Genomic DNA, 26,540 nt, shown 5'->3' with positions numbered 1-26,540 from the left:
AATCCTCTTCACATCACTCCTCAACACATACCACTCCACATAATTACACTCCATGAAACACAATCCCACTCAACAAAATTCCACTACACATGTTACTACATAATTCCTATCCACATAGTTCCAATACACATAGCTCCACTCAACGCCACACAATTCAAAGCCAAACAATTCCATCCCACACAATTCCACTCAAATCCACATAATTCCACTCCACACCACATAATTACAATCCACACAACATGATTAAACATAATTACACATAGTTGCAATCCAAGCCGCTCCAGCACATACCATACAACATAATTACGCTATTAAATGTTAACCCTCCAAATAGCGAGGTTGCTTGCTCTTGAATTCACCCCGGGACTCTTTAATCCACTGCCAGACAAGGCAATAGGCAATATTTATCTAAATCGAACAAGACCAAAACAACAAAAACCCAACATACACAAGTTAAAATATGAATTTTCAAAATAATTCGAGTCTTACTCCATAGGAAAAAATGGAAAATATGATTTTGTACAAAGTATCTGGTTTGCATAAAAAATAAAGCTGCACGGGCAACCGTGCGTCGGGATGTCAATAATACGTCGATTCCTTCTTCGCAAGGGAGGCTGTGCGTTGTTTTTCCTCTGGTCGGGTCAGTGATGCATCTTTTTTTTCCAATGCAAGAGATCGAAGCTTCGATTTCCATGTGGGGCATCTCGGATCCGTGAGTCAGGTTGACTTTCACGCCCAGGGATGATGCGTGGAAAATCCAGTTGCACGGTGTTAGAAAACCACGCTGCATGGGGTTTGCGTCATTATCAGCAGCCGCAAGTGGGTGTTGCATGTCGTTTCTCCAGCCGTGACACATTGATCTCCCAGCCGTGTGCAGGTGGAGCATCGATTTTAGCTTTGAAGTAGACGGTTCATCGTTTGTCAGCTGCATTGCAGATGGTGCATCGAAAATACCCCTGCATGGCGTTCTGTGCGTGGATTGTCAGCTCTTGGTCTGCCAACTTCACATCTCAAGGGCCCAGGGACTGGATAGGGCACCACCTGGCAGGTCTGGAGTGTCAGCAGACAGAGAGTCCAGGTGCTGCCAGAGGAAGTCTGTGGTGGCCCTGAAACTTCAAAACAGGAGGGAAGCTCAGTTCAAGCCTTTGGAGATTCTTCACAAGCAGGAATATGCTACAAAGTCCAGTCTTTGTCCCCTTTCACAGACAGAAGCAGCAATTGCAGGATAGCCCAACAAAGCACAGGCAGGGGCAACACTTATCCTTAGCTCTTCTCCTTGGCAGAGGTTCCTCTTGATTCCAGAAGTGATCTAATTTTCAGGGGTTTTGGGCCCAATACGTATATCCCTTTCTGCCTTTGAAGTAGGCATACTTCAAAGGAAAGTCTCTGTTGTTCACAAGATCCTGCCTTGCCCAGGTCAGGCCCCAGACACACACCAGGCGGTTGGAGACTGCATTGTGAGAGGGCAGACACAGCCCATTTAGGTGGAAGTAACCACTCCTCCCTCCACTCTAGCACAGATGGCTCATCAGGATATGAAGGCTACACCCCAGTTCCCTTTGTCTCACTGCCTATAGGGGATTCACAAACAGCCCAACTGTCAAACTGACTCAGACAGGCACTCCACAAACAGGCAGTCACAGAAGGGTTTAAGTAAGAAGTGGCATTTTAAAACTAACAATCTAAAATCCAACTTCACTAAAAGATGTAATTTCAAATTGTGAGTTCATAGACTCCAAACTTCATATTTCGATCTGCTCTCAAAGGGAATTTGCACTTTCTATGAGAGAGATAGGCCTTGCAACAGTGAAGACTGAATTTAGCAGTATTTCACTGTTAGGACTTGTAACACACATCAGTACGTGTCCCACTTTTAACATATTCTGCACCTTGCCCATGGTGCTACCTAAGGCCTACCTTAGGGGTGCATTACATTAGGCCTTGTAGATGGGTACACTTGCCAGGTCGAATTGGCAGTTTAAAACTGCCCACACAGACACTGCAGTGGCAGGTCTGGGCCATGTTTACAAGGCTACTCATGTGGGTGGCACAACCAGTGCTGCAGGCCCACTAGTAGAATTTGATTTACATGCCCTGGGCACCTCTAGTGCACTTTATTAGGGAGTTACTAGTAAATCAAATATGCCAATCATGGATAAGCCAATTATACATACATTTTACATAGGAGCACTTGTCCTTTAGCACTGGTTAGCAGTGGTAAAGTGCCAAGAGTATCAAAAACAGTAGGGGAGACCACGCCAAGGAAGCCAAGTCTAATGTATATATATAAATATGTATATTATATATTTGTGGTTATGTATATGCCTCCATTCAATGTCTTTTTAAGTTAAGCTCTCTCATCTCTCATGGCTGGAACTATTGTTTTACAGCTGAGAGTAGTTTGTCTTTTAAGTGCCTTCTTGTTTGTAATAGTATTACAGTAAACCTGCTAGGCCAGAAAATGTGTAAGGAACTACACCTTTTAGATGTTACATATATGGTTACACTGCATTACTTTCTGCCGTTCTGTTTTCATGTTGTTATGCCCTCTAGGGACTGACTATATGGATACATGACCATGTTTATAACAAATGCTATTTTCATTATGGTGTCCTCAAGGGGCTGTTCTGAGCATTACAGTCAAGATACTACAATATTTTCTGCACTCTGAAACTTGCTCCATAATGTTTTGCAGGGCATTTGTTTTACAAAACATTTGTGCCTATAACTCACCATGTGGTGGCCCTAGGACAATGGGACCAAGCACTCTGTCTACAGCATCTCTGGGTCCCCACACTAGGCTGGGGGACTGCAAAATATTAACCCCCCACCAGTCAGTGTCTTTTTCAGTTCTCTCATGGCCAGAACCTTTTTTTTACAGCTGGGCATAGTTTGTAATATTATTCTAGTAGGCCTGCTAGGCCTGAAAATGTGTAATGCACTACACCCTCCAGGGGCTAAATATATGGTTACACTGCATTACATTCTGCCATTCTGTTTTTGTGTGGTTAAACCCTTTAGTGGCTGACTATGCGGTTACATGACCATGTTTTTTACAAATGTTATTTTTATAGTTCTGAGCATTACAGTCAAGATACTACAATACTCACTGCACTTGGAAACTTGCCCCATAATGCTTTGTGAAGCATTCCTTTTACAAAGCTTTTTTGCCAGTAACTTACTGCACAATGTGCTGTTTCTGTATTGTTCATCTCTGGGTCCCCACACTGGATCAGGTGGACCCCAAAATAATATTATAAAAATATAATAAATAATGGCAAACTTTTAATTTTTTGCTGAAGATAGATGAAGAAAGTAAATAGAAGTGCTTTATGTATATGTTGGGCCACTGGTTTATGTGGCACAGATGATCTCATGATGCGGTAGGGTTGACCAATTTATGTGGCAAGAAAAGTCCAGTTATGCATTTACGATGCCAATAGCTGTAACTCAAGCAAATGCGAGACCTATTGCATTGCAAATGCTTGTTTTTATAGCAGTACAAATTTGTTTCAAGAAAAGCATAGGCTTGAAAAACCTGTAAACATTTACTGAGATCTAGGTTAGCTGGTGAGCAGCTGAGGCAAATATCTTCTACATTTCAAAAAGTAGAAAAGGTCACAAGAACTGAAAGGCCCCTTACACAATAACTCATTCCTGCCTTCAATGAAAGCTACAAAGTAAAAGCTAGCAGCAGCTTGGGTTTGACATCAGGCAGGTTATAAATAGATCTCTCTACAGTCAGCTGGTCACTTCTCCATTTAAGCAGCAGAAAATACTGAAGTTGCAACCAAATGTGATCCCTTTCACATTGGGGAAATGAATCAATTCTCTTGCTGTTCAATATGATCTCCAGATGGAAAGTCACAACAACCATGGCACTGACATTTTCATCTCAGTGACTTTTGAGATAGTTTACTGCTTCTTGGCACTTGTTTATCCCCTTTGGACCGGGTGACACTTTCAAAAATAATGTAGTTCTTTTTAACCAGTTTGTCTCCAAGGACTACTAGAATGCTGAAGGGACTGAAGCCTTGCCAAGTGGGTGCTATGTAATTAATGTCTCTACTTTGCAAATTATTGTGTGTCACCTTCGGAAATATGGAACCCCCTCACCAGAACCTTCCAGTAAATGATGTCACTGACCTTAAATCTGAAAACATGGCTCAAGTTCTCTAATACCTGCATGGTTAATATCAAAACACACTACACATCAATGCCAATTTTAGATGCCACTAATGTTTTAATTACGGTGCTAGCATCATAGGCCAAGGGAACTTTACTATTTTTTCATGTTACATGAATAATCGTGTGCTCATTTCAGGGAGATGCAGGATGCAGAACAATGTCAGGAATCTAAATTATCTATACCAAAAATTGTCATGATTTAATTGTTCTCCAAAGTCATAACTCAATGATAAATGTAATAATAAATCATGGAGAGAGACAAAAAAGAGGCTTAAACATATGTTTGAGATCAAACTGACCTCACTTGTGTCTGACAGGAATTAAAAAGGTATTCCCAAAGGTAAGCCATTTTACCAATGCAGAGATTGCACCACAAGTTTGCAGTTCAGGGAAACTTTAAGTCCCATTCAGAGAGTGGAGTAGGTTGTTTGCTGGGTAATCCAATGCATGCTCTGCTTTGGAAGTTTGTGAATGGCCACAAAGTCGTGTGTTTTGGGTATTCATACACTCCTATCACTCCCATTTGCATGCAGGAAATAATTCTATTTTTTCTTCAGCTAAGGGCCTATATAAATCTCTTACCATGATCACATTTTGTTGGGGTTTCAGGGAAGGAGATTCTCCATAAGGAAAATAATTTTCCACACAGAAAAAAGTGTGCCTTTAAATAGGAGATTTGATGCACCTGTGTTAAGTTTTCTGCCCTAGAGAAATCTGTACCATCGAAATGGATTCCAAACTTGAATATCGTGATCTTCCAACAAATCTGCATGGAAAAATGCTCCAGGCGCAGCTTTCTCAGCAAATTCCAATCGACATTTGTAAATTGCAAGTAGTAAAACTACTCTGAGATGAAGATTTAAAAATGTGTATATTTAAGTTGTATCCATTATGAGCTCTGCTATTTCCTTTAATTCAATGTAATTGTTAATACATTTTGACTTATTTTGACTTGTTTTGAAATATCACTGATGAGGAGTGGAGGGCTGAGTTCAAACATCTAATTTTTCAAGTATTCACATTTATTAAACCTGGTGGAATGTTGTTTCATTTAACCAAACGATTGTGCATTGCACTACTCCATTTGAGAATTTTTCCAAAACTGAAAAGGGAATGTCCTGCGTCCCAGAAAAAGGTACAAAAAGTAAACAGTGCTAATGGGGTCACTGTTTACATTCTGTTATTGGCACAGATGTTACCACCTCTGAGGCCTGCAGTGGCAAAGGCAGTGCCAGGGGTCGCAAGGAGCAAGCCAACTGTTGACGCTGCAATCCCTGGGGACCCAAGCATGTGGGGTCACATGGACCAAGCCATGAACTGCTCTGTTTTTTTTAATTGAGGGGGCACAGAAGGATGACATAGGATCTGTGGGAAGTTATATGTTTCACCGGAAATATTGTTACCGAAGGTAAGTAACCTTTTCTTCTGATGGATGCTTCTTATCACAGATTCCTCACCTTAAGGATGAGTCCTAGAGCAGTACTTCTTCTGAGAGGGGGAATTGAGTATTGCTCACTAACAAAGGAAATTGCGCAACACAGACCTGGCACATCCCAGTCACTCCATGTTGGAGCTCTTACACAGTGGTGTTTTGCAAAGGTTTGATCTTTTGGAGAGTCATTGGATGAAAATGAGAAGTTTTTATGTATTGATTTATGTGTGCAATCACAGTCAGGTGAAAGCAAGGAATTAAACAGAGGATTAAAGGAAAGGCAAGAAATGGGCAACTCTGAGTTCCTTGAGAATCAGATCAACTTTGTTTTTTAGGTCTGTGAAGAACTAACTAATTCTTGAGAGAGCTGAGATTAAGGAATAACCCAGGGCCTGATTTATATCTTGGCAGAAGGGAATACTCCATCAAAAACATGACGTATATCCCATCTGCGCATTATTATCCCATTATATCCTATGGAGATCGAAATGTGGTAGACGGGATATCTGTCATGGTTTTGACAGAGTATTGCATCTCCCGAGATCTAAATCAGGCCATCAGTGATCAAGGATTGTAGGTTTATAAGTACAGTTTGCAGAGTGAGGATGTCAAACAGTGGGGAGACTTTGATTTGTGTGTTGTCTGCATAGTGAAGGACGGAGACACCTGTCCCTCCACAAGTTTCACTCAAGGTATCCATATACTGATTGAAGAGTGTAGGGTGCAAGAGGGCCCCTTGTGGAATCCCACAGATAACTGGGATGGAATCCAAGATATTGAATCCAATCCTCACTGATTGTGATGAATTGAGAGAAAGTAGGCTAACTACCTGGTCCAGAACTGCCCCTTTGATTTCCATGCAATATTGCAACAGTGAAATGAGGTGACCATGTCAGCTAGTACCAAATGCAGCTGTCAGATCAAAGAGAATAAGGAGAGAGGACTCTCTTCCATCAAGAATTCAATAAAGATTATCAAGGATCCTTGGCATGGCCTTTCTTTTTTACTGCCTGCTCAAATTCCAGAGTGATGGAGCAACAAGAGATTGGTAGCTAAATATAAATGCATGTTTCAATTGTTTTGCTCAGCCGTGGATGAATGACCAAAAATAGTTTTTTTCATCAATGGGTCATTTGTCAACTTTTCAGCATATTAGAGAGGATTCCTTCTTCAAGGCATCCATCTAAGAGCTGACACCAAGTAGAAACAACTGGCAAGACATTTGGTTCAACAACATAGGAAGCTTTGAGAATCAAGTGAGCTCATGTGTTCCTAGGTTTTATCATCATTTACCTTGAGTAGAGAAAAGTTTGTGTTATTTTGTTTTTGAAAACTTAAATCTTTTGTGACACGCCATGACTAAATTAATTACAGGACAGTGTTACTAACATTTTGCACTGGGTTTGCACCACAAAAGTTACGCAAATCGATACAAACCTTTTAGTGATTTACTTTCCAGTGCAGAACTTTTTTTGCACTGGAGAGTAGTCTGAAAGTAGTGCAAACCAGCACTAAGCACTGCTTCGTGTTACTTGACATCAAGAGGGTATTCCATTGGCCATACATCGGTGTTCCCATTAACCACCCATGGATTCTTGGCTCAAACATTAGTAGACAGAGTTTTGCATAAAAAATTACCGTCACTTGAAAGCAGGCATTAAAAGGGAAAAAAAAAAAAATCTCCTTTCTTTTCCAACTTTGCATGTGTGCTGCTCTATACAGCACACATACAAAGTAGGGACACTTTTGAAAGTTATCTTGTCATAGTTTTGCTAATGGAAGGGTACTCTTCTTGTTAAAACTTATGGTAGACTCACACACACACTCTGTGGTGCAAAGGTGTGTGCATCGTGCTCAGCAGCAAATGTTTGCTGCGGCACTAGGAAGAGGGAAGGAAAATTCCATATTTCTGCAGATATTGTGTTCTCCTGCTGCCTCAGACACACAACGCAACACAGCATGTTTGGCTTCTGTGCTGTGTTGGGTGCAGTTTGGTAAATCTGGCCCTCCATCTGTTGATTGCTGATTGTGAAATATGGAGAAGATAAAACAGAAGAGTGTTGGGTTTGGATTTTAAGATCTGTTCATTTCATTTTGTTAGGAAACTGGCCTTTGCTGCTGAGACTGTAAGTTTGTATTGTTTTCCTTAGAGGCTTTCGTTTTGTAAGACAAGATGTTGATTTGTTCATTCTCTAGGTGTTTTTTTTTCTTACAGATTTCTCTTTTTTTGGGTATATTGCTTATCTGTGGTTCATGCTTGAAAATATATTTTCTCATCATTGGTTTAGCTTCAGGGGGCAGGGTCATCTACTGATGAGGTTATGGTTTTGTCATAATTGATTAGCATTGTAGCATCTAGTTGATTTTGCTGCTGCTCGAGTAGAAAATCTACTTGAGTGATAGCAAATCTGCTCCAGAAGCAGCACTCTAGCAGTGACCACCCATGTTAGAGAACTGCTCTAGGGGTCTCCAAATCTCGCTGGCACCTACCAGCTCGCACTTTTGGAGCCATGTAGGAAAATAATTCAGCCACATGGAGATTGGCGGACTTCAGCAGTAACTCCGTATAGCAAGAGTAAGACATTTGCCAGTTCCACAGGTGTAATAAAACATTCCGCCCACCCCTGATATTTGACCTTTAGCTTGCATCAGTCAGTATAACTGCTGGTCTTGGATATGCAGACTCAAGTTGTCATTAGCCCAGTAAATATCATAGTCACCTAGCAATGTATTGTATGGCAAAGTTTTGTGGCATTTAGTAAAGTGTTCAGGTACTCTTCAAAGTCCTTACACGTTTTAGGTTGGTGATAAACGATAGGTAGATAGCAACTGTAAATGGAAATATAACATCCAAGGCATTTAAAGGAAGTGAAAAGGAGCCAAGAAGACTGCACATCCCAGTGAACCAGTATGGTTCACACTCCCATATGTCTTTAAATCTTTGGGTCCCTCTTATTCCTTTGAGATCTTATTTTTGTTACAATCACCCCAACTAACCATGTTTTCAGCCTCTTGCACTTTTAAATAGCATAAATGATTAATTCTGCAAAATTTTAAGTAAACACATGGTTTTTATTATGTTTTTATTACTTTATTCTGGCAACATGCTTATTATCTCTCTCATTTGTTACTGCTGTCAGCTGGTAATTTTTGGCTCATTTACTACAGTTGTCTTGGCCATGCAGTAAAAACAAGCGTTGAATGATTTGTTGTGATAAACGCATTATTTTCTTCCACGTTCCTCGAAGATTTGAAACCAAAAACCAAGGGTGAAGCGAGAGTGATTTGCTTTGTCATTACTTGTTTAAATTCATCTTTGTTCTCACAGGGTAAAACATGCTTTTGTTAAATTGGTTTAATAGATGCAAACCTGTAGAGGGATACATATTTTGTTAACTGTGGCAAAGCCTGAGTGTGGAGACTAGGACAGCCGATGGTCTACCTGTTCAATCCTTTCAAGCAGTACATCAGAGCTGTGAGTGCTAAAGCAGAATATTGCTGTGTCATATCTCATACGCACCTGGGTGTTTTCAGCCCATAATATAGCACTGGTGTTGATATGGATATATTTGCTTTGTTGGGAGTCAAAGCTGCCCACATCGACCATTCGAATGTCCTCATAGTTAAGTACCTGTACATTCACAATGTCATACGCGCTTGGTGCATCACCATTTTGATCAAAATATATTTTTGCCCCACTTTTTATTGATATATTCATCCTTTTCACATAGTGAAGCACCTATGAGAAGAACACACAGATACACTTTATTTTCGTATGATTTAATACCAGGAATATGGGCAATGAATTAATGAATAAATCAGAAGAAAAATCATTATTGCATTGCATTTTGACAGCATAAATTATATTAGGTGGTGAAGGATCTTGCCAAAGAAGGAATGGAAAACAAAAAGATTATAATTGAGACGCATCAGGGCAGCACAAAGATTAGTAGATTGGGGGAATGATATTGTATACCCACATATTTAAAGGAAAACCAGTTGATGGTCACTAACTATGTTGTCGTCTCTCCTGTGTGTCTTCCTGAGTTGAAATATGGAGATCTGAGCATTGGAATTTGTTATACATCAGTTGTTAGAAACTTTATAACTTCTCTGGTTGGCTGAAGCCTATAGACCTTCCAGAGCTACTGGTGCCTGTGGCCAACTGCATGACTCCAGCACAGACAACCCCTCTTTCACCTGGGCACACAGTATTGCTAGACAGTACCTGCACAGCAACAGAGTCAATACTAAAGATCATTGCAAGACACAACTACTTTATCAAGCATCAATGTTAAAACTCAATAAATTATAAATTATCATGACATTACTAAAGGAGAGAACAAAGCTAGGCCTAATTGATGTTGTTTTAAACTCTGCACGACTTATGTGGCCTGACTTGCTGAACTGCTGTTAATGCTAACAGTCTTTGCAAAACAATTGTTTCACTTCTAACCTTTGCATGGCCAATGCATGTTACAAAACTTCTTCCGTATTGAACAATGGAAGCAATATTATGTATACTGTTTTGCTTGCTACCTGCTTTGGAATGCACAGAGCTGCACAAATTATATACAAAATTAAATCTTTTATTAACCCCTTCGCTGCCAGGCCTTTCCCCCCTCAGGTGCCAAGCCTTTTTTGGCTATTTGGGGCAGTTTGCGCTTAGGCCCTCATAACTTTTTGTCCACATAAGCTACCCACGCCAAATTTGCATCCTTTTTTTCCAACCTCCTAGGGATTCTAGAGGTACCCAGACTTTGTGGGTTCCCCTGAAGGAGACCAAGAAATTAAACAAAATACAGTGAAAATTTCGTTTTTTTCAAAAAAATGGAAAAAAAGGGCTGCAGAAGAAGGCTTGTGGTTTTTCCCCTGAAAATGGCATCAACAAAGGGTTTGCGGTGCTAAAATCACCATCTTCCCAGCTTTCAGGAACAAGCAGACTTGAATCAGAAAACCACATTTTTCAACACAATTTTGGCATTTTACTGGGACATACCCCATTTTTACTATTTTTTGCGCTCTCAGCCTCCTTCCAGTTAGTGACAGAAATGGTTGTGAAACCAATGCTGGATCCCAGAAAGCTAAACATTTCTGAAAAGTAGACACAATTCTGCAAGGGGTCATTTGTGTAGATCCTACAAGGGTTTCATACAGAAAACAACAGCTGAAATAAAAAAATATTGAAATTGAGGTGAAAAAAACAGCCATTTTTCTCCACGTTTTACTCTGTAACTTTTTCTTGCGATGTCAGATTTTTTAAAGCAATATACCGTTACGTTAGCTGGACTCCTCTGGTTGCGGGGCTATATAGGGCTCGTAGGTACATCAAGAACCCTAGGTACCCGGAGCCAATAAATGAGCTGCACCTTGCAATGGGTTTTCATTCTATACCTGGTATACAGCAATTCATTTGCGGAAATATAAAAAGTGAAAAATAGGTATCAAGAAAACCTTTCTATTTCCAAAAAGGCCACAAGATAAGGTGTTGAAAAGCAGTGGTTATTTGCACATCTCTGAATTCTGTGGTCCCCATACTAGAATATGAATTACAGGGCATTTCTCAAATAGACATCTTTTTTACACACTGTCTTACATTTGGAAGGAAAAAATTTAGAGAAAGACAAGGGACAATAACACTTGTTTTGCTGTTCTGTGTTCCCCCAAGTCTCCCGATAAAAATGGTACCTCACTTGCGTGGGTAGGCCTAGGCCCGCGACAGGATATGCCCCAAAACACGACGTGGACACATCACATTTTCAGAAAGAAAACAGAGCTGTTTTTTACAAAGTGCCTAGCTGTGGATTTTGGCCTCTAGCTCAGCCAGCACCTGGGGAAACCTAGCAAACCTGCGCATTTATGAAAACTAGACCCCTAGGGGAATCCAATATGGGGTGACTTGTGGGGCTCAGACCAGGTTCTGTTACTCAGAATCCTTTGCAAACCTCTAAATTTGGCCCAAAAAACACTTTTTCCTGTCATTTCGGTGACAGAAAGTTCTGGAATCTGAGAGGCGCCACAAATTTCCTTCCACCCAGCGTTCCCCCAAGCCTCCCGATAAAAATGGTACCTCACTTGTGTGGGTAGGCCTAGCGCCTGCGACAGAATATGCCCCAAAACACGACGTGGACACATCACATTTTCAGAAAGAAAACAGAGCTGTTTTTTACAAAGTGCCTAGCTGTGGATTTTGGCCTCTAGCTCAGCCAGCACCTGGGGAAACCTAGCAAACCTGCGGATTTCTGAAAACTAGACCCCTAGGGGAATCCAAGATGGGGTGACTTGTGGGGCTCCGACCAGGTTCTGTTACCCAGAATCCTTTGCAAACCTCTACATTTGGCCAAAAAATCACTTTTTCCTGTCATTTCGGTGACAGAAAGTCCTGGAATCTGAAAGGAGCCACAAATTTCCTTCCACCCAGCGTTCCCCCTAGCCTCCCGATAAAAATGGTACCTCACTTGTGTGGGTAGGCCTAGCGCACGTGACAGGATATGCCCCAAAACACGACGTGGACACATCACATTTTCAGAAAGAAAACAGAGCTGTTTTTTACAAAGTGCCTAGCTGTGGATTTTGGCCTCTAGCTCAGCCAGCACCTGGGGAAACCTAGCAAACCTGCGCATTTTTTAAAACTAGACACGTAGGGAAATCCAAAATGGGGTGACTTGTGGGGCTCGTACCAGGTTCTGTTACCCAGAATCCTTTGCAAACCTCTAAATTTGGCCAAAAAATCACGTTTTCCTGTCATTTCGGTGACAGAAAGTTCTGGAATCTGAGAGGAGCCACAAATTTCCTTCTACCCAGCGTTCCCCCAAGCCTCCCGATAAAAATGGTACCTCACTTGTGTGGGTAGGCCTAGCGCCAGCAACAGGATATGCCCCAAAACACGACGTGGACTCATCACATTTTGAGAAAGAAAACAGAGCTGTTTTTTACAAAGTGCCTAGCTGTGGATTTTGGCCTCTAGCTCAGCCAGCACCTGGGGAAACCTAGCAAACCTGCGCATTTTTGAAACCTAGACACCTAGGGGAATCCAAAATGGGGTGACTTGTGGGGCTCGTACCAGGTTCTGTTACCCAGAATCCTTTGCAAACCTCAAAATTTGGCCCAAAAAACACTTTTTCCTGTCATTTCGGTGACAGAAAGTTCTGAAATCTGAGAGGAGCCACAAATTTCCTTTCCACCCAGCGTTCCCCCAAGTCTCCTGATAAAAATGGTACCTCACTTGTGTGGGTAGGCCTAGGCTCGCGACAGGATATGCCCCAAAACACGACGTGGACACATCACATTTTCAGAAAGAAAACAGAGCTGTTTTTTACAAAGTGCCTAGCTGTGGATTTTGGCCTCTAGCTCAACCGGCACCTGGGGAAACCTAGCAAACCTGCGCATTTTTGAAAACTAGACACCTAGGGGAATCCAAGATGGGGTGACTTGTGGGTCTCTGACCAGGTTCTGTTACCCAGAATCCTTTGCAAACCTCAAAATTTGGCTAAAAAAACATATTTTGGTGACTGAAAGTTCCGGAATCAGGGAAGAGCCACAAATTTCCTTCCACCCAGCGTACGCCCAAGTCTCCCGATAAAAATGATATCTCACTTGTGTGGGTAGGCCTAGCGCCCGCGACAGGAAATGCCCCAAAACGCAACGTGGACACATCACATTTTCTGAAAGAAAACAGAGGTGTTTTTTGCAAAGTGCCTACCTGTAGATTTTGGCCTCTAGCTCAGCCGGCACCTAGGGAAACCTACCAAACCTGTGCATTTTTGAAAACTAGAGACCTAGGGGAATCCAAGATGGGGTGAGTGGGGATCTGACCAGGTTCTGTTACCCAGAATCCTTTGCAAACCTCAAAATTTGGCTAACAAAACACATTTTCCTCACATTTTGGTGACAGAAAGTTCTGGAATCAGAGAAGAGCCACAAATTTCCTTCCACCCAGCGTACCCCCAAGTCTCCTGATAAAAATGATACCTCACTTGTGTGGGTAGGCCTAGCGCCCGCGACAGGAAATGCCCCAAAACGCAACGTGGAAACATCACATTTTTTTAAAGAAAACAGAGGTGTTTTTTTCAAAGTGCCTACCTGTAGATTTTGGCCTCTAGCTCAGCCGGCACCTAGGGAAACCTACCAAACCTGTGCATTTTTGAAAACTAGAGACCTAGGGGAATCCAAGATGGGGTGACTTGTGGTGCTCTGACCAGGTTCTGTTACCCAGAATCCTTTGCAAACCTCAAAATGTGGCTAAAAAAACACATTTTCCTCACATTTTGGTGACAGAAAGTTCTGGAATCAGAGAGGAGCCACAAATTTCCTTCCACCCAGCGTACCTCCAAGTCTCCTGATAAAAATGATACCTCACTTGTGTGGGTAGGCCTAGCGCCCGCTAAAGGAAATGCCCCAAAACGCAACGTGGAAACATCACATTTTTTGAAAGAAAACAGAGGTGTTTTTTTCAAAGTGCCTACCTGTAGATTTTGGCCTCTAGCTCAGCCGGCACCTAGGGAAACCTACCAAACCTGTGCATTTTTGAAAACTAGAGACCTAGGGGAATCCAAGATGGGGTGACTTGTGGGGCTCTGACCAGGTTCTGTTACCCAGAATCCTTTGCAAACCTCATAATTTGGCTAAAAAAACACGTTTTCCTCACATTTTGGTGACAGAAAGTTCTGGAATCAGAGAGGAGCCACAAATTTCCACCCACCCAGCGTTCCCCCAAGTCTCCTGATAAAAATAATACCTCACTTGTGTGGGTGGGCCAGGTGCCTGCAACAGAATAAGGCCAAAAACTTGTAGAGATAGAGGGGATGGCACAGCGAGTTCATAAGGACATATTCTTCTTTTATACATCTTTAGGCTGACTCTGCTTTGGGGACCCACACAAGTGAGGTGTCATTTTACTTGGGAGACTGAGGGGAACGCTAGGGAGTAGGAATTTTGTGCTGGAGCGGTGATCGTACAAACAAAAGTCAGAAAAATATGCTTTTTTAAGCAAATTCTGCGGTTTGCAAAGGCGTCTGGGTTAGAAAATGTTGGGGGATCCACGCAAGCCACATCTCCCTGCGCTCCTTGGGGTGTCTAGTTCAAAAAAATGTCTAGGTTTGGTAGGTTTCCCTAGATGAAGGCCGCACCCAGGACCAAAAACACAGGTGCCCCTCCCCCCCAACACAGGTAGTTTTGTAATATATCATTTTGATGTGTCCACATATGTATGTGATGTGCCAAACACTAAAATTGTGAAGAGAAACGCACTTAGGTTATGTGAAAAAGACCCCTCACCCACCAACCAAGTTGGTGGCATGCTTCATCATCGTAGTTCCACCTGCGGAGCAGGTTTTGTCATTTGTACCACACATACTGGTTGGATTTGGCACGAGGGTGAGTGATGGTTCAGTAGATCAAATTTTATTAACAAGAGATTTCACAAAAGTGAAATGCACTGGTAATAACTGAAAGGCCAAAAAACTGAACCAATGACTCACAGCTCGTGAGCTGTAAAGCCACGACAAGGCACCAACCGCTTTACAGTCCATTCACACACCTTTCATACATGAAATGCACAAGACCATTCACGCCGCCAGCCACGGGCCCAGCACATTACAAGACTTGCATCGACAGACTGCGCCAGTCAAGGGCCCATCACTTTCATACGCCCACATGCCTGATACAGCAATCACACCAGCTGATGAGTGTGTGGACTGGCGTTTGGCTGGCACCCCCAGCCAGGCGCCACCCCACCCACACCACCAGCCAAGCCCCACGCACACCGCCAGCCAAGCGCCACCCCACACACACCACCAGCCAAATGCCACCCCACCCACACCGCCAGCCAAGCGCCACCCCACGCACACCGCCAGCCAAGCGCCACCCCATCCACCCACACCGCCAGCCAAGCGCCACCCCAAGCACACCGCCAGCCAAGCCCCACGCCATGCACACCGCCAGCCAAGCGCCACCCCACACACACCGCCAGCCAAGCGCCACCCCACGCACACCGCCAGCCAAGCGCCACCCCACACATACCATCCCTTTTTTTGTTTTTAAACAACAAAGAAACCACTAATCATAAATAAGTACAAAACTACAAACACAAAAGCTCTAACTGAATACATGACTAATGCCAACCGTGAATCTGAACATATAAAAATATAAAACAGCAGTTTACGCTCACGGAATTTCCTAACAATTCTTCTGTGTGTGGTAGTTTCTGAAACAGCCACCCACACACAGCCCAGGCTTTGAAGGACAATCAGGTCAGTACATCCTAGTCTCCTTCCTGATACCTCTTCGAGCACAGACTCTACATCTCTTAGCAGGAAAGTTTTTTTGGGCCGTGGGAGGAATGTGCTCAGCAAAGTGACGATCTTTCAATCTAGCCACATCCTCCACTACTGCTTCTCTATGAACTCCTGCCTGTTCCAGCACAACAAGGCTAGCTATGATAGACTCCTGAAATTTCACAAATGTCATCCTTGACTCTGGAGAACTATCCTTGAACACAACAAAAGCATTAAAAGTTGCCAAGTGGAACAAGTGAACCTCTAATTTCTTATACCACACATAAGACTTACGAGCAGCAGTGTAAGGTTCTAACCTCTGATCTACTCTATCAACACCACCCATGTGCTTATTATAGTCTAAGATGCACACAGGTTTGCGCACTTCGGCAACCTGACCCCAAACAGCCACAGGTGAAGTACTCTCATCATGGATGGTGCTTAGCATGTATACATCCCTCTTGTCTACAAATTTCAGAGCTAGCAGCTCATCATTCTGCAAGGCACTGCACTGTCCCTTCTCAAGTGTTTTACAGACAAGCTCTCTTGGATAGCCTTTCCGATTAGAGCGGATTGTGCCGCAAGCAACAGTGTCCACTCTGAACAACTCCTTGAACAACTGAACTCCAGTGTAGAAGTTATCTACATGTAAATGGTGACCTTTGTTAAACAGTCGTCTATCAAGTTCCCACAATATTCTCTCACTAACTCCAAAAGTGGGTGGACAACCAGGGGGGTCAATATTGGAATCCCTACCAGTGTAGACCCGGAAATTATAAACATATCCTGTACTACTTTCAGACAGCATATACAATTTAATTCCATACCATGCCCTCTTGCTAGGAATGTACTGCCTAAAAACCAAACGACCCTTGAACAGGACCAAAGACTCATCCACAGATGTTTCTTTCCCTGGAACATAGATCTCTGAAAACCGATCTACCAAATGATCAAGGACAGGCCTAATCTTAAAAAGACGGTCAGAATCAGGATGATCTCGTGGCAAGGCTAAAGCATTATCTACAAAATGCAACATCCGAAGAAGAAGCTCATACCGGTTACGACTCATGATGGCAGGAAATATAGCAGTTGCCATCAAGGGACTAGTAGACCAATATGAAGACAGCGATGGCTTCCTTATCAGCCCCATCAAAAAAGTTAAACCCAAGAACTTTTTCAACTCTTCCAAATTTGTGAGAATCCACCGGCTAGCTCTAGAGTGTGGCCTAAGTCTGGCAGCGTTGTCCCTCAAAAACTGCTCTGCATACAAATTAGTCTGCTCAACAATCTCTTCCAAAAATATATCGTCCATAAACAACCCAAAAAAGTTGACGGGCAAAACGTTTTCCGTATTAACTCGACACCCTGGAAAACCAGTAAATGCAGGCAACTGTGGCTGCTCCATGTTTGGTGCAACCCACGTGTCAGGTCTTCCAATGGGAAGCCTTTCAGCCGCTGGCTCCTGCACCATTGGCACATAACTGTCCTCCTCTAAAACAGGCCCTTCATCAGCACTGAGAGTGGCTTCATCATCAGATGATTCATCTCTGACAGAAAATTCACTTCCAGAATCCTTCACTTCCTCCTCTGCCTCAGATGCAGAGTCAGTCTCATATTCATGGTCAGAAGATGACTCAAAAAGCACACTAACAACCTGCTGAGCGGTCATCCTACGGCTAGCCATGATCCTTCCTACAAAAATGAACTGGACAAATACACCACCAACAACCAGCACTGTGTAAGATAAGTAACAAAGTGTAGCTTTATCACTAAGAGTTATAAACTCTAAAACTATTCTGCTCACTTGCCTGAAAAAGCTTGACTCACCAGCAACTACTCTACACAGCCACACCAATGATATCCCACTAAAAAGAGAGAAACAAAAAAAGCAAATTAGACATAAGACAACACAATAATCATTGTGCATAAATCTAAGGACAATTTCACACACAATCCTGCAGTCAGTACACCACCTACAAACATGTCATTCATGCATGGCAACAATACTCACTTGGAGTAAATTTATTTACTTACCTAAAACATGCAACTACGCAAACCGCAGGACAACTACTGCCAAAACTGCAACAAGCCACAGCAAAGTCAGCAAAAGCTTTGAACTAGAACAAAAAGGAGAAAAACTGTTATTATCATAAAAGCAAATACTTCGCCAGTTGACAAACACTCCGCCACCAACCATTTTTTAATTTTCCCTTGTGTCTAGTGTTCTCTGCTTGGGGGAAGATGGGCCTAAAAAGAAATAGGCCAATCTACCCCCAAGGGGGGGGCAGAAATCGCCCAGATTACATTGCCCCCTTTGGGGGGGCGACCCTTGCCCAAGGGGCCACACCCCCACACAAAGCACACACATATAGTATCCCTGGCGCTATGGGGATTCTGCCCCCCTTGGGGGCAGAAAGGCCTAAAAAAAATAGGCCTATCTGCCCCCAAAGGGGGCAGAACTACCCAATAATACATACAGGCCCCTGGGCGCGACCCTTGCCCAAGGGGCCGCCCCCCAACACAAAAAAAAACCCAACAATAAAATCCCTGGTGTCTAGTGGCTTTCTGCCCCCCTTGGGGGCAGATCGGTCTAAAAATAAGGCCAATCTGCCCCCAAGGGGGGCAGAAACGGTGATAAATTCATTGGCCCCCCAAGGGGAGCGACCCTTGCCCAAGGGGCCACACCCCCACACAAAGCACACATACACACATATAGTATCCCTGGCGGCAGAAAGGCCTAAAAAAAAAATAGGCCTATCTGCCCCCAAGGGGGGCAGAACTACCCAATAATACATATGGGCCCCTGGGGGCGACCCTTGCCCAAGGGGCCGCCCCAACAAAAAAAAATAAAAACAACAATAAAATCCCTGGTGTCTAGTGGCTTTCTGCCCCCCTTGGGGGCAGATCGGCCTAAAAATAAGGCATCTCGATCGGGCAGCAGGAATGCTCAAAGAGACATCGAGGGAAAGGAAAACCCTTTCCTTTCCCTCGATGTCTCTTGCAGAGGCATCCCCACCGCACGAAGGTGCAAAACTCACCTTCTCCTTTAGACGCGCTGGAAGCAAATGGCTTCCAGCGCATCTTTCCCCCTTTCATGAAATCAGCGCGCTGACATCATGGGGAGGTGGGGGGGGTGGAGGTGAAAGTGGAAGGGATTCCCCTTTCAGCCCTGGCCTGAGGGTTGGGGGGCCGGCCCTTGGGGGAAGCACTAGCACTTCCCCCAACGGCCAGTCCCAGGACGTAATGGTTACGTCCATGGCGCCACACGGGCACTGCCATGGACATAACCATTACGTCCATGGCGGGGAAGGGGTTAATTAACTTGCAGAGTGAAGGCTATGTGAAAGGAAATTATGACATTCAATCCTGCATGTGTTTTACGTTTTCAGAAGCAAAGTATGCATAGGAATACAGGGCAGAATTCTGCTCTGAATTCAAGTTGATTCTGCTTGAGAAGGTTTGCAATACATGAATAATGAGTTATATTGTATGATAAATTGTGAATGTTGTATCAATTGTTTGGTTATAAAAGGTATCCAAGGGAAAGTGAAGGGGTTCACAAGGCAGGACAGGTTAGAGACGGAAGAGAACTGCTTGGGGTAGTGGCATTTGGACAAATCATTTTAAGCTGCTTTTCTTCTTAGCAGAACAACCTTCCTGACTATTGCTAGACAGAGAGTGAGCTAGATAGATTGTTTCAGAATAGTGTGATACCAGTAGCATATTGAGCTGATAATCATGAGAACTGTCCTAGAGACAGAATAAAGAATTACAGCATTTTCTCAGACTACTTCAGTCAGACTAGACCAACCTTTTACTGTATTCTTTAATACTACAGTGAATACTCATCAAATAGAACTAAAACAATAGAGTAGGGAAAGATGCAGGATACGATTCATGCAATGTTTTGTAAACTGCATTCATTAATAAAATGTATATTCTTATTTGAATAAATACTTTAAACCAATCTAAACTCTTTTGATTGTTTCATAAAAGAATCAACTCACACTAACTATGTTTGTTGCAACTAATTTTTATACCTAACAGCCATTCCAAAGGTCAAGGTGGCACAAGACGTAATTGATCAAATTCGCAAGGGTGCGCTTCCCCAAATAAATTGGTATCTAGTAGATGGTTATGACTGCTGGGAAAATATAAGAAGCAAAACTTTTAAAGAAACTCAGGAATAGGAAGTAATAAAATGTAGTGCCCAATTCCTGAACCTGATTGTGAAGATTGATGAGGTGTGGTTTTCGAAGCAGTTGCATTTGGAGGACCCAGAATAGGTGAAAAATGTGACGGGTGTGACTATCAATAGGGTTGATGTGTTGATATATGTATGGAATAATTATAATGTCTTTTGCTAATTTGAATTGAAACTTCTGCATTAAGTCGAGATTGCTTTGTTAAAAGATAAAGATATTATTGGACTAATAAGTAGTCAAAGATCCCAGGTGAGGTAAAAATAGTTACAAAGAAATTGTCTGTTTGGTGAAGTGTGAAATTGTGAGACATTGTTGATTATGCACAAACTAGAACTTTGTAGTGGTTGTAACATTGGATTGGTGATTGAGGAACCTAATGTGAAAAGGTGACTCCGAACTTATTGGGTGACTTCCTGCAGGTCGAGAACTCATCAGTGTGAACATTGATTTCTTTTCATGGTCAACAATGGGAAAAAGGTATTAAAGCTGGTTCTTATTGTTGAGAGTGTACCTTTAATTTTCCTTAGAAGACACAGACAAGAATTAAGTTATTATACGTTGTTTATGGGAAAAAGTTTGTTTTTTGTCAGTAAGGAGAAAATTGTAAAGAAGGGTGAACTGCTGCAAGGAGTGAGTTGTGACGTAACAATAAGTCTCATTGGTATTGGTCGTCGATGTGAAGTTGTGCTGTGATTAGTTAAAGTTCGGCAAGAGGTACATGGTTATTGGTGACTGGTATTTCCAAATTGTATTCAGATTTAACTAACAGGTTTTAGAGCTTTGACGTATAGGGAATATGTTCTAAATACTTAAGACTCTGTGATTTTGACATAAGATTATATTATGAGGCTGAAATCTTGAAAAGGTTAAAAGCTATAAAAGCTATCAGGAGAATAGAGAGGAGTGATGTAGTGATTCATGTAAGAAAAGGTGAGGAGACACCTCTTTAGTGTATGCCAGCATATCACATGACAGTTGAGAAAGGGTTACATACTTGTCTTTGGCTGAGGAAATTGTATAGAATGATAGAAAAGGAAGAAACATTGAAATTTTCAAGATGGGGGTCATTTAATTTGGGAATCCTTGGAAAGCTCAGAGATGTTTTGTATGATATGAAACCACCTCCAAGACCTATGCAATTAGAGGCACTATGTGAATTGGAAAGAATGGCATTAAAACATGACAAAGAGAGGTATGAAAGGAGAACTAAAAGAGCAATAAGAAATTATGCAGATGTAGTTTGCGATTATACAGCACAGGTTTGGGGAAAAAGTAGAGCTGAGGGAACTAGATTGCATCCCTTACATATACAAGAAGACAATGTCAGAGCAAAAGATTGTGAGAAACCAGCAAAAAAGAAATTTAAAAGTGATAATAAGACAAATATGGAACAAAAGACCAACACAGAATTAGGTTCTGGGTTGACACATAAGAAGAGATGTTATGGAAAAGTCCACCACCCTATGTAGAACCTATAACAGATGGTGGAAATTCCATAGTAAGGAATGTAGTTACTGCCACAGCTCCTTTAGATTCTGAAATTCTACAGATTACTAGTAATATGCAAACAGTAATGTCGGTAAAGATGCAACCTGTATTGACCCATACAATTAAATCCCAACCAGTTCAACACGATCAACTGATTGCTGGGCAACCTGTTATTGCACAGCCTATAGTCCAACAGGCAGTTGCATGTGCTCCAGAACAAATCAAAATGCCTCAGATGATACCAGTAGCAAATGTTCAAGTTAACGTGGTCACAACTGTGCAGGTAAGAGGGTTAGTCACACAGCACACAGTACCTGCACAGATTACACTGACTACAGAGATTTAACAGACAACTGAAGACACTCCAGTAACTAGGTTTCTCCTGACCTCTCAAAATTCATAGATTGTTGTGTAGACTCCACCACAAGCCATTCAGGCATTAGGGGAAGGAAGATGTTTTGCCTTTACGACAATAAATTACTAGGGGAAAGAGATGCAGATAGAAGGTTAATTCTATGTCTGGACCAGAGGCTCTGATTATGCTATCTCTTTTTTTTACTGATCCAAACAGCAGCTAATCAAATAACATTAAACAAAAAACTACACATTACATGATGCTCTTATCCCAGTATCACATGCTCCAATCACCGAGCATGACCTCTGTCCATAACAGCCATAACCTCCAACGTCACATCCTCTTTCTTTGCTGCTTCGCAGCAGATAAGTACCACTCTATTTTTGCTCTTGTACATTTGTTTTATTGTGTTTGGATTTATTACTTAAGTGTAGTGACGCGATTCCGCTCGCTCCTCTTTCTAACTTTATCCCGTTATCGGCTTCTTGCCGAACTCTTGTGCCCTTGGTTTAATTTAGTGGAGCGGGAGCACTGTACGCGCCTCACGCGTAGTCTGTTTTCCATTTTTAGCACGTACCTGTCGGGCGAGCGTAATTTTACAAGTCAGTTCTCCTTTCCCGAGTTCTTTCTGGCGATCAGCTCGTGATTTCCAGCGCGCATTGACAGAATTCAGTGCCCGGTATACAGGCTTCAAAAGTGACTCCCAGACGCCCAGATCATACCATATCTGGGTTGTAAAATCATATCAGGCAGTGCCTAGAGTGTCTTGCAGGCAGCTCCCTCCACATCTTACTGGGCTTCTTTAATTTCCTATTGTGTCTGTAAGGGGTTCTTACACTCCCAGTTCTTTGTTGATTCTGATAGTCTACATAGCCTTTATATAATTGAATATTATGGCTCAAAGGAGTGACCAAGATGCAGGATATTATCCTGAGGATGCTGATAACCAGTTAGAGGTAAACCTAGTGGAAGCGCTAGACTCAAGTGTTCAGCAGTCAGTGAATGATGCCTTGGTGAGAGCATTAGGACCCTTCTCGGGGCAATTGTTTGATTACGCTCACTCCCAAGGCTGGTTGTCTGATAAAACGCCACCTGTCCCAGAAGGGGCTAAGCTTAAGGTAACCTCTAAATCAAAGGCTAAAACAAAGAATCTGGAAAGTTCAGATGCCCCCTCTGGGGAGTTGCATGTGGACATGTTTGAAAAACTGCACAAGAAAAGAAAATCTGAGCATAACTATAGTACTAAAGATAATTCTTCCTCTTCAGATAAAGACTCTACAGATGGGGACTCAGACAATTTAGATACCCCAGGTCCCAGCAAGAAAACGAAAATACATTCCCCCACCCTTCAGATGTTAGACTTCGACCCTTCAGAGATCGTACACTCCAGGTCTTCAAATTGGCTTCCGTCATCGGAAGTTGCACAATATGTCCATGCTAATTTGAGAAGGGGTTTTGATAAAGAGGTTCGCTCGTGTCTCAGGGTGGAATGCCTTAGATCAGATTTGGACAATAACGTTTCTGACACTCCGGAACTTGACCCTACAATGGTTACCTTCATGTTACCTTCCTGAAGAAGTTTGCGAAGGATCCTAAAAAAGGTCTGGATAGATCATGGAGCCTTTGTCAGGACAAACTTCTCGATCTGACCAACCCGTTAACTAAGATTCTAGACTTGGCCGTCGTTTCTAAGGAATCAGGCATCCCTGTGGACACGGATGTCTTGATGGGCTGGGCTCAGAGAGCCGTTTGCCAGTTAGGTAACTCTAACTGTGCAATATCAGCTGAGCGCAGGAAATCCATCCTAATGCGTATGGATCCTAAGTTAGATGATTTCACTTCTTCGGAAGCAGGACCAGCAGCAGGACTTCTATTTGGTTCCTCATTCATTAAGGAGTTGGCGAAATTCTGTTCCACCTTTTCCACTCTGGACAAAGCTCAAATGTCCCTTAAAAAAGTATTTAAGCAAGGCCTTTTTGCCAGGGCCAGGAGTTATGGTGATCGAATGCCCGGCCGAGGATCTTTTGTTAGTCCCCAAATCTATTACCCTAGAGGAAGAGGTAACTGGTACGGAGACCAATCCGACGCCACTTTCTATCCCACTTGCTCCAGAGGAGGTAGGCCCAGATTTCGCAGAGGACATCGCAGGGGTCAGCAAGGAGCAATATAGGAATCAACCTATACTGGTAAGAATTATTCCCCATTCTCAGGTTATTCTCGGGGGCAGAGTGGGTTTGTTTTTAGACAACTGGAGGAAAATCAATGGGGATCCTTGGATTCTTCAGACGGTTTCAGGTTTCCATCTGGAGTTTATCAGTACTCTGATTCAGCTGTTTCCCCCTATTCAAATGAATTTTTTCCACGCAAGTCAGATGTTTATAGATGCAAAAATACAGGCATTAAAAGTCAAAGGAGCAGTAGATTTCTCAGTTCTTCACCCCTCCGGGTTTTTGCAATCCCATTTTTGTGGTAGACAAGAAAGGCGGGGGTCATCGACTAGTCTTAAATCTAAAAGATTTCAATTCTTGGATTGTGTACAGACACTTCAAGATGGAGGGGATTCACATTTTGAGGGATATCCTTTTAGGAGACTTGTTGGTCTGTCTGGACCTAAACAATGCTTACCTCTCAATTCCGGTCTTTCCCCCTCACAGGAGATTTCTCCAATTTCTTTGGAACGGTCATTTTGTTGGAATTCACAGCCTTGCCGTTTGGCCTGTCATCGGCCCGTTGGTGCTTCATAAAATTGTTGAGACCAGTTGTGGAATGGTTGAAAACCAAGGGGGTACGATTAATCCTTTATTTGGACGACATCTTAGTTATGGCACAGGATCCCCAGTCTCTGCTGATGCACTTGAACTGGACAATCAGTCAATTACAGGATTTGGGTTTCCTTATCAATGTGTAGAAGTCATTAGTGAATCCCACTCAAGTAATCGAGTTTTTGGGTTTCAAGATCGACTCAGTACACTCGCAACTGATTCTTCCCTAACTAAAGATTCACAATATCAAGAGGGAATTAAGATCGGCCTTAGCCAGTCCGACTATTTCTCTAAGGAACATTGACCGAATAGTGGGTCTATTGGCCTCTTCCATTCAGGCAATCTTCCCACCCCTCTGCATTATCGAGCTCTTCAGAGATTGAAAATCAGACACTTAAGACAGGGTCTGAGTTACTCTGAATTGATTCCTTTTACCACAGAGGTCAAGGAAGAGATTCAGTGGCGGCTTCATCACATGGAGGCATGGAATGGCAGGGCCATCTTCGGGTCTCACCCAGAAGTGGTGATAGAGTCAGACGCCAGTCAGTGGGGATGGGCAGCCCGCTGCAGGTCTCTAGTGACCGGGGGTCGCTGGTCAATGACAGAGGAAAATCTCCACATCAATTGTTTGGAGCTCCTGTCGGGGTCTTTTGCTATAAAGAGCCTCTCTCCCCTAAAGACAGACTGCTGCATTCTTCTGAGAATGGACAACATTTCGGCAATGCGCTATGTCAACAAGCTTGGGAGAACGAAGTCCAGGGTTCTAGCGGAGATAGCCAAGGAGTTTTGGCATTATTGTTTGAGTCATCGGTTGGTTGTACTAGCGGAATACCTGCCGGGAGTCCAGAACACTATTGCGGACTGGAACTCCAGATACCTGACGGATCCCAGCGATTGGAAAATGGATCCGATTATTTTCAGATAGATCCGATTTTATCTACAGATAGTCCGGGAATGGGGCCCTTGCTAGGTGGGTCTTTTTGCATTACGCCTCAATGCTCAAATTCCAAAATTCTTCAGTTGGCGCCCGGACCCTCTGGCTCTAGCGACAGATGCTTTTCTGCAGAATTGGTCCCCCTTTCAGGGTTATGCTTTCCCTCCTTTTCTGCTGATTCCCAGGGTCCTGTCTCAAGTTCAGAGACAGAAAACAGATCTGGTTAGGGTGATACCATTGTGGAGGTCTCAAGCCTGGTTCCCTATTGCTCTTCAATTAGCTTGTGCTCTCCCGCTGCTCATTCCTCCTCGTCAGAATCTTTTACTGAGTCCGGAGGGCCTTCAACACCGCTGATTTTATCAGGGAAACTGACGTTGATGGTATGGATGGTTTCAGGGCAAGATGGAAAACCCCAGGTCTTTTGCGACAAGCTGAGAACTTTATCAAACAGGCTTGGGCCTCTGGCACTCACAAGAGATGTGCATCTGCATGGCGCAGATGGGATAGTTGGTGCAATGGAAGGGGTTGTAATCCCTTGGAGTCAAGTATTGAGCTGATTCTTAATTTTCTGGCTGAATTGGCATCTTCAGGACTGGCTTATAGAACTGTTAATAATTTGAAATCAGCCATTTCTGCGGGTCATGCGCATATTGATGGTAAACGAGTGGGTGAACATCCGCTAGTTTGAAAATTATTGAGAGGTATTTGGCTCTCTAATCCCCCTCAAGCCAAATATTCTGTATTATGGGATGTGAACATTATTTTAAAATTTTAAGATCTTTAGCCTAGAACCAAGTATTTATCCCGCAAACAGATTTCAGCGAAATTAACCATGCTGTTATGCCTGATTTCATGTAAGAGGGTTTCGGACGTCGAGGCTTCGGATCTGTCCGGTAGAGTAT

The 26,540-nt window shown here is 42.9% G+C and overlaps 1 protein-coding gene across 1 annotated transcript in view; it reads right to left on the bottom strand.

Moving 5' to 3' along the window:
* The window catches only part of LOC138249286 (vomeronasal type-2 receptor 26-like), a 90,439-nt gene extending 67,933 nt beyond the window's left edge, over positions 1-22,506 (bottom strand). Inside the window, exon 1 of the mRNA XM_069203241.1 lies at positions 22,432-22,506. Within this exon, the coding sequence (XP_069059342.1) occupies positions 22,432-22,506 (75 nt within the window). The remainder of the gene's footprint in view (positions 1-22,431) is intronic.
* Between the last annotated feature and the right edge of the window lie 4,034 nt (positions 22,507-26,540).

Source organism: Pleurodeles waltl, chromosome 8 (assembly GCF_031143425.1).
Source record: "Pleurodeles waltl isolate 20211129_DDA chromosome 8, aPleWal1.hap1.20221129, whole genome shotgun sequence".
NCBI lineage: Eukaryota > Metazoa > Chordata > Amphibia > Caudata > Salamandridae > Pleurodeles > Pleurodeles waltl.
Note: the sequence above shows the minus strand (reverse complement) of the source record. Positions and strands in the feature narration are given on the sequence as shown.